The sequence below is a fragment of the Lemur catta genome, chromosome 1 (genome assembly GCF_020740605.2).
Source record: "Lemur catta isolate mLemCat1 chromosome 1, mLemCat1.pri, whole genome shotgun sequence".
Classification (NCBI taxonomy): domain Eukaryota; kingdom Metazoa; phylum Chordata; class Mammalia; order Primates; family Lemuridae; genus Lemur; species Lemur catta.
Window position 1 is genome coordinate 1318523 of NC_059128.1, and position 11325 is coordinate 1329847.

Sequence of the window (11325 nt, forward strand, 5' to 3'; positions counted from 1 at the left end):
TAAAAATCAGGAGACTAGCAGCGATGCACGGTCCCCGCCTAATCTGCAGAGCCCTGCCGATGTCCCGGCTCGCGGACACCCTTCAGGGGCCTCCGCGGAATGTGCCTTCGCGGAAGGCAGCTTACTCTGCTCCTGTGGCTTCTGCGTGTCCAGCAGGGATCCCTCAGAAGTGAGGCTGGTTTCTTCTCGTATTATCCCATGGGAGGCCCATGGTGCCAATCTGGCCACTACCGGTGACAATAACTCTTGTCACTTGGGTAAGATGCTGTCTGCCAAGATTCCCCACTGTGGAGCTAATTAGCAAGCATTTTGCACTCATTCTAATAAGTAATCATCACACAGTTTCTTGGGGGAGAATGTGAGATCCGCTCTGTGAGGTGGGGCTTCCCCCGTCTGTCACGTAGGCGTGTGTCTCGTCCGCTGCGTGTGGCTAGGAAAGAGCCCCTGAGACTGGGTGACTTATGAAGAAAAGAGGTTTATTTAGCTCACGGTTCTGCAGCTGAGAAGTTCCAGCCTGTCCCTGGCTTCTGGCGAGGGCTTCCAAGCTGCTTCATAGACAAGATCAGAGGGGAAGCAAACACGTGCATGGGGGGAAACCGAGGGAGGCCTGGCTTTGCAACACTACCCCCCTCCTTTTGTTTTTTTTTTTTAGAGACAGGGTCTTGCTCTGTCTCACAGGCTGGTGTGCAGTGTTGTCACCGCAGCTCACTGCAGCCTCGAACTCCTGGGCTCAAGTGATCCTCCTGCCTCAGCCTCTTGAGTAGCCGGGACTGCAGGTGTGAGCCCGGCATATGTACATTCTTATGTCTGTGTTTAGGTCAGTATGGGACTATTACCTGTAACTTTAAGTGGCCTTTTGACATGTCTCCTTATCCTTTGAGAGCTTCCCTGCTTCCTGGTACAAGACGTTGGATTTACCCTGCTGCTGCAGTCCCAGGCTCAGCCACTTCTCCAAGGAGCCCTGCTGCCTTCCAGTGGAGAACGGTTTTTAGAACCAAGATCTGAGCCTGGCACAGTGGCTCCGGCCGGTAGCCCCGGCTACTCAGGAGGCTGGGATCCTTGGACTGGGGATTGGCGTGGGTGGGCTGAAGTGCGGTCTTCCGCCTGGAACCGGGGCTGGGTGCTCGCACGCTGAGGCTGCTCCCAAGCGAGCGGCTCCCATGTGAGGCCAAAAACCCGGATGCAAATTTTCTTTATTAAAGAAAAAATGTTGTTCTTTGACTAAGCAACACACACACACACACACACACACACACACACACACACACACACGGGAGTAATTTCAAAGGAACCAAAAGACAGACACCGAGCAGGGTCTGAGCCCCTGGGGCCAGCCTCTTGGGCATCCAGCCTTAGACACTTCAATGCTGCCGTCCCCAAACCCCAGCCATGGACTGGTGTTGGTGGTGGCCTGTTAGGAACCCGGCCGCAGCCACTGCCCCTCGCTCACATCACCGCCTGATCTCCTCCTCTCCCCACCCCGTCTCCTGTCACCCCAGCCCCCCACGCCGTGGAAAAATTGCCTTCCGTGAAACCGCACAGCAGGAGGTGAGTGAAAGCTTCGCCTGTACTTACAGCCGCTACCCACGGCATCACTGCCCGAGCTCCGCCACCCCCTACCCCCATCCATGGAAAAACTGTCTTCCATGAACCCGATCCTTGGTGCCAAAAAGGTCGGGGACCACTGCTTTAATGAACTTATTGAAGTAAAAACATAGAATACTCCAAAAGGGAACACACCAATGATTCAACACCACCATTCAGGTCCAGACAGCGACGGTCACCAGGCCCCAGAACACCCCGTGCTGTCTTGGGGTCATCCCCTGGCACAGTGTCCCTCGACCCAATCTGCGTTGCACATCTGTGGAATCAGTCGTGACTGTCAGTCCGGCTGCTCTCCCTAAACGCTGTGTTGGGGGATCCACCGTGGTGTGTCCGTCCGTGTGGCTGAGAGCGTGCCGCTGTCAAATACCGGCTGGTGTCCACTCTCCTGCTGCTGGGCATTCGGGTGGTTTTTGTCTGAAGCTGTAAACATAAAAAAATAGAGAGATGAATCTCTGAGTTAAAAAAAGGTTTTATTTGGGAAGAACATATAAGAAGTAGGACTGCAGTCCAGAACATGCACACAGACTGGGGTGGCCTCCTGTGTGTCCGAGGACCAAGAGAAGGGTCAGGGTTTGACTGCGGAAAGGGGAGGGTACACGAGTACCGTTGCTGGCTTCCCCTCCCAAGAGTTGGTGGGGTCTCACTGGCAGTGTCCGTGGTGCTGGGAGGACTCACACTCCTCAGATGACCACGGGGCCCTGCAGTTTTGGACTGGGCTGTGCAGCGGGGTGCCAGGCAGGTGTTTCTCCATAAGCACCCACTGTCCTTGCATGACACACAGCGAGCTGCAGTCTGGAAACCTTCCATGTAGCAGTACCTGTTATCAGACAAATGGTGTGAGGACCCCACCATGGCCCTCCCGGCTCTGACTTGCCAGGGTTTGACACGAGTGACTCTGTTTTGAATCAGCTTTCACAGGCTGTGATGAATAACTGCTATAACTTCTCTCCTACACGTGTGTGTGTGAACACACATGTGCCTTTCCGTTGGGCACATCCTAAGAGAATGCTGAGTCACAGGCCACGTGTGCCCAGCTCCGGCAGAGCCTGCCACACGGTTCTCCAAGCCAGGGTCCAGCTTCCAACTGTCTCGGTCTTCAGGCTTCTCCAGGCTCCTCGTGGCCCTTTGTTTTTCCATGTAAATTTTAGAATCAGCTTGTCAATTTCCTTAAAAACTGTTTGGGATTTTGATTGGGATTGCATTGAATCTGTAGATGCATTTGGAGATCTCTGATGTCTTTATAATAGTGAGTCTGCGGTCCATGAACCTGGTATGTTCCCCCATTTATTTAAATGTCACTACTTTCTCTTAGCCATGATTTGTAGTTCTGTGTAGAGGTCTTGCATGTTAATTGTTAGACTGATGTTCTTGGTGCTTTGTAAACAATATCATTATAGCTCACGGCATCCTCAAACTCCTGGGCTCAAGCGATCCTCCTGCCTCAGCCTCCCGAGTAGCTGGGACTACAGGCATGCGCCACCACTGCACCCAGCCCCTTTTGGTATCTTAAGATGTTCCCCACCCTTTCACCCAGAGGCCTATATGAACAGTGTCCCCATCCCACTTCCAGCTTTTTCTGACAGCATTTACCACCAAGGTCAGTGCATAAGCATCTATTTCCTCACCCCTCCCTTTTTCCATTACACAGGAAAATTTCAGCTGCAGCCCTGACCTGCTGGGCATGCTGTGGGCACTCAAAAAGCGTTACTTCAACCAGTGGTTTCAGGACTTTGCATCCTATTTAAGACATCTTCCGCTAAGAAATTATTTTCAAGAAATCTCTCTGCTTTCTGAGAAGAAAAATAGCGCAGAGCAGTCTCAGCTGTGAATATGCAAAACCCATCCGGCCCAGAAACGGGAACCGGGGACTCGCTCACAGCCACACCCGCTCCTGCGGCCAGGCCCCGGCGGGGCGACTGTTTAAAGGACTGTGTTCCTGACCGGCCACCTCTCCCATTATCTCCAAATTCCTAGAATTTCTGTTCCAAAGAACAAAGCAGAGCCAATCAATAGCTTATGTTATTTTGATGCAAATTGTTGGTAAACAACCTAGGAACTGCTCCTTCTCCTTCCCGAGAAACCCACTGTCAGCGCTCACGGCAGCGTGTGTTGGGGCAACTGGAACCCGAGCTCCTGGGTGCCGCCCTCCAACCAGCTCCGCCCGAGTCACAGCGCGACCGTCCTCACGGCAGGCGGGCGCCGCCTTCACGGCTCATTTCTTACCGCAAACCTGGGCGGCCCCGGGGCTGCCGCTTTGCAGACAGGCCCGGAGGGACCTCAGAGCCCGGGCCGCCCAGCCCTCCCCGGCGCGCCCGCCCGGCGGGAAGCCGGCCCCGGCCCCTGCGGGCCGCCCCGCTTCCTCTCATTCCCGCCGCGCCCGCCGCGCCCGCACGCCCTGCCGCACGGGTGCACCCAGCCCCAGGCCCGTCCCCGGCGCAGGCGCACTCGGCCCGGCGCGCGGACTCCTGGGAGCCGGCGGGGCGGGGCCGGCGCGCGGGGCGGGGCGGGGCGGCCGAGAGCGCGCGGGCCCCAACGGCCGCGGCCGCCGCGCGGGAAGACGCGCCGCCGAAGCCCCGCCCCGCGCGCGTTTGAACCCGAGGGCCCGCCCCGCGCCCGGCCAATCAGCGGGCCCCGTGGCGGCCCCGCGAGGGCGCTGAGTGGCGGTCGCGCGCCCGCCCCGCCCCGCCCCGCCCCGGCGGCGGCGCCCCTCCCTCGGCGGCGGCGGGACGCGGCGGCGGCGGCGGCGGCGGCGGACCCAGCCGGGCGGGCGGCCTCGCGGTGCAGGTGAGCGTCCCGGCGGCGCGAGGGCGGCCTCGGGCTGGCTCCGGGCGGCGCGCGCCTTTGGGAGCCCGGCTCGGCCTCGGCGGGGCCTGGGGCGCCGGGCCCCCCACTCCGGCGCTCGTCGGTGCCACCCAGTCGGGCGGCGCGGCCGCGGCGGAGCTGGCGCCGGGGAGCCGGGCCCTGCGGACCCGACCGAGCCCCTGCCCGGCGCCTCCCCGCGTCCCGCGTCCCAGCGCGGCGGGCGGTGCGTGGCGGGCGTTCGCCGCGGAGCTGGGAGTCCGCCGGGTGCCCGGGGCCGCGGCGGGCTGCGATGCCTGCCCCGGAGCCCCGAGGGCAGGCGGTCTCTGGCGGGCTGCCTGCCGGGTGAGTGTTCGTCCCGCTTCCTTCCCTTTGTCCCGTGGTCGTAGTTGCGAGTCCATCTTGCGGCGAGGTCTCCGCTGCGGTCGCCCCCTGCTCCCTGCCTCGGGGGGCGAAGGACGCCGGCCTCAGGCTCCGCCACTCCCCTGCCGCCCGCTGCCGCGGGGACTGGCCTCGGGGAGGGCGGCCGGGTGTGGGAGGAGGAGGCTCCCCAGACCCCGGGCGGGCAAGCGGGCGTCCTCGCCGGGCTGCTCGTGGCCGTCTTCCAGTGTAGTTGGGTGGGACTAGGACGGGTCCCGGAGACACCGGCAGAAGTCAGAGGCAAGCGTCCCTCCACGTTCTCAAAAGCTTCTTGTCCTCGGATAGGCTCACCGTGAAGAAATGTCTTTTTTGACAGTTGGGAGATGCACAGATAGAGTTTTCCCTGCTGTGTCTCCTCTTCTGGTTGTCTTTGTGTTTGTGTTGGGTGCACAGACAGCAGGACTGAATTCACCATTCTTTCAAAATGAGCTGCAGGGCCTCGCCCGGTGGCTCACGCCTGTAGTCCCAGGAGGATCCCTTGAGGCCAGGAGTTCAAGACCAGCCTGAGCAATATAGTGAGACCCCATCTCTACAAAAACTAGAAAAACTGTCGGGGTGTGGTTGCACACCTGTAGTCCTGGCTACTCTGGAGGCTGAGGCAGGAGGATCACTGAACCCAGGAGTTTGAGGTTGCTGTGAGCGAGACTGATGCCACAGCACTCTAGCCTGGGTGACAGAGCGAGACTCTGTCTCTAAAAAAAAAAATAATCAGTTATGACCCTTTTCTAGGAAGAGTGGCAGGTTTAATCTTGGAAAGAGGACTAGGAAATTCCGTCAGCCTGGTGCTGGAACATGTTACTGGGGAAAAGAAAGTTTGTGTATCATTCCAAGTAACAAAAAATACCCAAAAATTAATTTTTTAGTAATTGTTTATGGAAAATCTGCAGACTAGTGGAATGGCAAACTCCCACATGCCTGTCACTCTGCAGCAGCAGGCCTCGGGACTTGGGCCATACTGGGCTCTTTTCCCCGCTTGACTTTGATGAGGTATTTCAAAGCCAGTATGATTGCGCAATAGAAATTCACATTGTTAATGTAGATTTGCCTTAAAAACCTAAGACTCAGGAGTGTGTGGCAGTGGCTGCAGGTCTGGCTGAGTCTGTCCCCGGCCATCCCAGCCCTACTGATCAGAGCCTGGGAAGCTGCATTTCCTGGGGCCTCGTGGGACTGCTGGGGCCCTGAGGTGGGCTGCAGTAAGTGATGGGCCGTGAGGGACAGGGTCCGTGCGCTGCGGCTCCCGGTGAGCGTCTCAGCACTCTGCCCTGCTGGCCTCTGCTCCTGCTCCCTCACCCTGTGCCAGCCAGGCCGGCCACTCCGTCTGCCCCCATGTGGGACGTGTCAGAGGTCCTCAGTCTGCCTGGGCCTCTTCATATTTCTCTCTTTGGCCAGTGTTTGGTCGAGAGGCCACAGGGCAGTGCTGTCGGTGGACTGACTGCCTCGCTGTGCCATTGAAACCCGGAGGAGCTGGTGGGCTTTTAGGCCTTTAGCTAGATTCGTGGAAAGACCTCCCTCACAGCTTAGCGGGTGCCAGGCTCTGCAGCCTCGGAGGGGTAGGGGCTTTTTTTGGTTGCCCTGTATCAGAAAGGATCCAGCGGCCTCAGGCAAGTTGCACAGGTGGGCGCAGGTGTGCCCAGCCCAGGAGGTCTGTTCCTCACCTCTGCTTTGGGCGCTCTTAGGGGCAGTCAGACCACACCCTGCTGGCTTTGTCCTGAACACAAATACCTGAGTGAGGTGGCCCTCACAGGCCACCTTCTGGGCCTATCCCTGTCCCTTTGCTCTCCAACATAGGTTCTGGTGACAGTACTTCAGGGTTGTACAATGTAACAACTGCCCGTGAACTTTACTCCTTTTTGTAGTAATAAATCTGTCAGCATTTTATTTTTCTTTATAATCAAGGTATAATTTAATACAGCGCAGCAAGCAGACATTAATTGTATGGTTCAGTGACTTGTGACGAATGCATGGACTCGTGACACAGGCACCTGTGTAGATGGTGTATCCTTCCACTGAGCTGGAGAGTTCTTTCTTGCCCCTTGTCACACCTCCCACCCCGAGGTGGCGGCCCTTCTGTGCACTTACGACTTAGATTACCTTTGCATGTTGTAGAGATTCAGGTACGTACAGTCCTACAGGACGTATTTTTTGTCTTCTTTTTTTTTGCATAATGTTTTGAGATTCATCCATGTTGTTGCACAAAGCATCAGGGCTGTTTGTTGCTGAGTGGTATTCCATTGTCGAATACGCCATAGTCTGCCCCCTCAACGTGTTTATTTTAAATCTTGAAAGAATGTTTACATCTGAGGGTGATGAAACAAGGCTAACGGTAGAGTAGGGCGTCTGGTCCCTGCCGAAGAGTGGATTCAGGACACGATGGGAACCGTCGCTCTGTGCACCAGAGTCCCACGTCCCAGGGAGAGGTGGGGTGCAGTGGAGACGGAGGAAGGTGAATTTGACTGTGGGGCTCTGAGAATTGGTAAAGTGGGGGGAGTTACCAGCAAATGTGCAGTTCCTACTGCTGCCCTCGGGCTGCTGACACCGCCAGGCACCAAGCACTTAATTCATCTGTCTAAGGTCCCCTACGCGAGGCTTCTAAAAAAAACCCGTGTCTGGCCTTCAGAAAGGGGTCGAAGTCTCCAGGGGTTTATCTACTTGTGGACTCGTGAGTCTGGGATTTCCAAGGACCCTTTGAGGAAAGGGAAGTGAGGGCTGTAGGGTGTTAGGTGCTCAGTGTAACTTCTTGAGCTGCTTCCAGGAGTGAGCTGTGGCTCTCTCCCGCCAGCCCCATTCTTACTCTCGCCCTTTTGTGGTCCCCCCCCCAGTTGGCTGTACTCGATCCGGTGCACCCACCCGTATTGCCAGGGCTCTTGCCGCTGGTCTTCCTTCTGGAGTCAAAGAGGCCGTGAGGAGGCCACCAGGGCTGCTCTGGCTGTAAACTGGGGCTGAGTCCATGTTGTCTGAGTGGATTGAGTTTGGGTGTACTAAACTAACCCTGCCGACATGCAGGGTCAGAATTTTAGACATGGTTGCAAAGAGATGTGGAAAACCAGAGAGGTAGAGGGCTTGCCACAGCGGAATCCTTGGGACTTAAATTTTTTTCCCCAACGCAGGGTGTGTTTTTATAGTTTGATGTGGTTGTACATTAATTCTCAGTATACTTAGCCATTTTAAGCCAGTGACTTAAAAAAGTGATCTGGTTAAAAACAAAGTCTCTGTAAAATTTAAATTTGGAGCCAAGATAAACAGCTTGAATACTCACTAGAAGTAAGAATATGTCGAAATATTCTGCATGTGTTTTGGTGGAAGCTCTTTCTTTCACCTAAAGATAGCTGAGGGGCCCTTATGCAGGTGTGACAGATGGCTTCTGGCCTGAGGGGCTGAGAGTGACACCCGAGTGCTGTTCTGGGGATATTAGTCCTGTGGGGAAAATAAGCCATGGTCACTTAGTTTTTCTTTCAATTCTTTACTTTGAAATAATCACAGATCTGCAGAAAGTTGCAGAGAAGTGTTCAGGACATCCGGGTGCCCTTCCTCTGCTCCCGCAGGGTACACGGCCCCGCCCAGGGTCCGGGTGGCCTGACGGGGGCTGTGCATGTGCGGTTCTGTGCAGTCGGAGCACTTCGTGGGAACACCCCACAGTCCAGGAGTGGAAGGATCCCTCACCCCGGAAGTCTCCCCGGTGTGTCCCTTTCTGACCACATGCCCTCAGCTCCGTGTCACCACAGAGTGATACATAAGCAGGACCATGCAGCTAGTACAAAACCTTCGGAGGCTGGCTTCTTCCCACGGCGTGATGCCCTTCGGGTCTGTCCAAACGGTCCTATTATCCATAGTTCATTCCTTTCTGCTGCCGAATAGGACTTCGTGGTGTGGGTGGATCAGTGTTTGTGTGGCCACACCCCAGGTGAAAGGGACTGTCTCCAGTTTGGGGCTGATGTGGACATTCTTGTGCACATTTTTGCATGAACATTGGTTTTCATGCCTCTGGGATGATTGCTCAGGAGGGCACTTAACACTGTAACATTTAAGAGCGTCAGATGCACGGACGAGATCTGTGACAGTGAAAGGAAACTGAGAGGAGGGGGCCTCCTCCTGTCTGTGCAAGGGCAGGACCAGCAGGGCGAGCTCTGGGGAGCTCTCCGGAAGGGGCAGTTGGCAGCCAGTTCTCTAGCGCTGGGAGACTCCCCATCCTCCCAGAGCCCGGCTGGGCAGCGCACGCCCTCACCCCTGCTCCCCAGCAGCACCTGGCCGTGCCCTGGCCACAGGGAACCATCAGGTTGATTTAAAAAAAAAAAATTCTAAAGTTTGCATATTTAAAAGATTATAATCCTGTTTATGCATGGCTCGAATTATTAATAAAATAAAAATGTTTAGCTACATTACAAAGGTGAGAAGAGAGAAACTTGATAGTGCATCAGGGCTTAACTTGCTGCTTCGGGAAGGGCCGCTCTCGGGGGCAGGCTGGCCCTGTGCCAGAGCCTGCCAGCAAGTGCCCCCCGCAGTTCCCCCGGAGGTGGCACCATCAACAGCCTCCCTCCTCTCTGCTCCGCTTTGTAATTCCCCAAAGATCTCCCACTTAGGGTCAGTTCAGAAGATCCGTTTCCACGTGTTTTTCCTTCTGGGCGGAGCCAGGGCTGGTAGTCCGACCCACCTGTGTGCTATGCGCCTGGCAGGAACCTTCATGCCGAGCCTGAGCCTCAGAGGTGCCACGTCAGGGCTGCCGGCGTCTGAGTGTGCATTTTCAACACGCAGCACCAGTGCTCCGAGTCACACGCTGAGAAATGTCTCTGTCGGCTGTACACTGCCACACACACGCCCTAAAGTGTTTTGGTTGCTTTGAAGAGAGAAACGACTTGGGAGGAGAAGGGGAGGTGGCCCCTGAGGCCATGGTGGTACCAGCTTGTGCCTAAGGGAGCTTGAGGACGAAGGGATCGGGTCTGAGGAGTGTCGGCAGAGAGCAGCCTGGCAGAGGCCCTGCACCCTGGGAGGAGTGAACCTGGGGTGTCCAAGGAATCGACATGAGGTCTAAGGCAGGCTGGGTGGGTGGGCTGCAGCAGCATGGGACCGAGGGGCTGCTCAGGGCCATGTGGGCTGTGCAGGGGATGCTGCGTCCCTCCTTTCTGGAATGTGGTGCAGAGCACAGCTGCCTGCACTGGGGAGGATGGCCCAGCAGGCAGGCCCGCTTGGCACGTTCTGGTGGTGCGGCTCTCCGGGGGCTGTCTGCAGTCCGTGTGACACTTGAGTGGGACATTGAGCGGGGAAGGAACTCACCCTTCTGAAATGCAAACATGCCGTCGTCCCCAGTCGGGATCCCACGGAGTCAGCGGAAGGGCAGGTGTACATATGCCCCTGCCCCGAGCCCTCTGCGGGCTGCAGGTGCACTGTGTCTCGCCTCCCTGGAGTCTCTGTTCTTAGAGGTGCCGTGATTAGATCTGTGAAACAGACTTTCAGCTTCACTCTTGAAAAATATATTCTCCTAATTTTAGTCCCTTTATCTTTTTTGATGGAGAAAATTGGTCTGGGTTGTAGACATGGATGCAGGCGGGTGCTGTTCTGAGGGAGAGCTGTCCCCTAGCCCCAGGTCTTCCCTGCTCCCTCCTCGCAGTCAGAGACTGAACCGTGGGGCATTGTCTGCCAGAGTCTGCCTGTGCTAAACGGCATCTTCTTGGTCTCAGCAGGACACCATGTTTGCGCGAGGATTGAAGAGGAAGTGTGCTGACCACGAGGAAGACATGGGGGGAGCCCTGGCCGGCTTTAGGGCTGTGCCCTCCTACAGCCTGCAGCGGCAGTCGCTCCTGGACATGTCCCTGGTGAAGCTCCAGCTCTGCCACATGCTGGTCGAGCCCAACCTCTGCCGCTCAGTCCTCATAGCCAACACGGTCCGGCAGATTCAGGAGGAGATGACCCAGGACGGGACCTGGCGTGTGGCAGCGCCCCAGAGTACAGGGCGGGCTCCCCTCGACCGCCTGGTCTCCACGGAGATCCTGTGCCGCTCGATGCGGGAGCAGGACGGGGTGCACCCTGCTCCTGGCGTGGGAGATGACCACGTGCTGGGCCCTGTTTCTGAACTTTCCACCGTCACCTCAGCTCAGACGCCAAGGGACCCCCAGAACAGCGTCTGGGAGATGGACAGCCCTCGAGAAAACAGAGGAAACTTTCAGAAGTCACTAGACCAGATCTTTGAAACGCTGGAGACCAGGAACCCTGGCTCCGCGGAAGAGCTGTTCTCAGACATGGACAGCTCCTACTACGATCTGGACACAGTGCTCACGGGGGTGGTGAGCAGGGCCGAGCCGGGCCCCTGTGACGGGCTCCAGGGCTTGCCCCCGGTGGCCACCCCTGCCCCCAGCTCCAGCTGCAAGTCGGACCTGGGCGAGCTGGACCACGTGATGGAGATCCTGGTGGAGACCTGAGGCCGAGGCCACAGCCGCCCCCGGGTGCTCGCTGGTCTGTCCACCGCCTGGACACGCGAGCACTTTTCCCGAGAAGAGTGTTCTCCGCAGC

At 57.1% G+C, this 11325-nt stretch overlaps 1 protein-coding gene and 1 long non-coding RNA gene across 2 annotated transcripts; one reads left to right on the forward strand and one right to left on the reverse strand.

The window, feature by feature from the left end:
* Nucleotides 1-1658: 1658 nt before the first annotated feature.
* On the reverse strand, nt 1659-3813 carry LOC123643715. The gene is made up of 2 exons (XR_006736896.1): nt 2281-3813; nt 1659-2025 (listed from the first exon to the last, which is right to left on the reverse strand). It is a non-coding gene; the product is annotated as an uncharacterized LOC123643715 (long non-coding RNA).
* A 543-nt stretch (nt 3814-4356) lies between these two features.
* On the forward strand, nt 4357-11325 carry CDCA4 (cell division cycle associated 4). The gene is made up of 2 exons (XM_045559407.1): nt 4357-4389; nt 10500-11325. Exon 2 carries the CDS (start codon nt 10506-10508, stop codon nt 11232-11234), a length of 729 nt encoding a protein of 242 aa, XP_045415363.1. The 5' UTR covers nt 4357-4389; nt 10500-10505; the 3' UTR covers nt 11235-11325.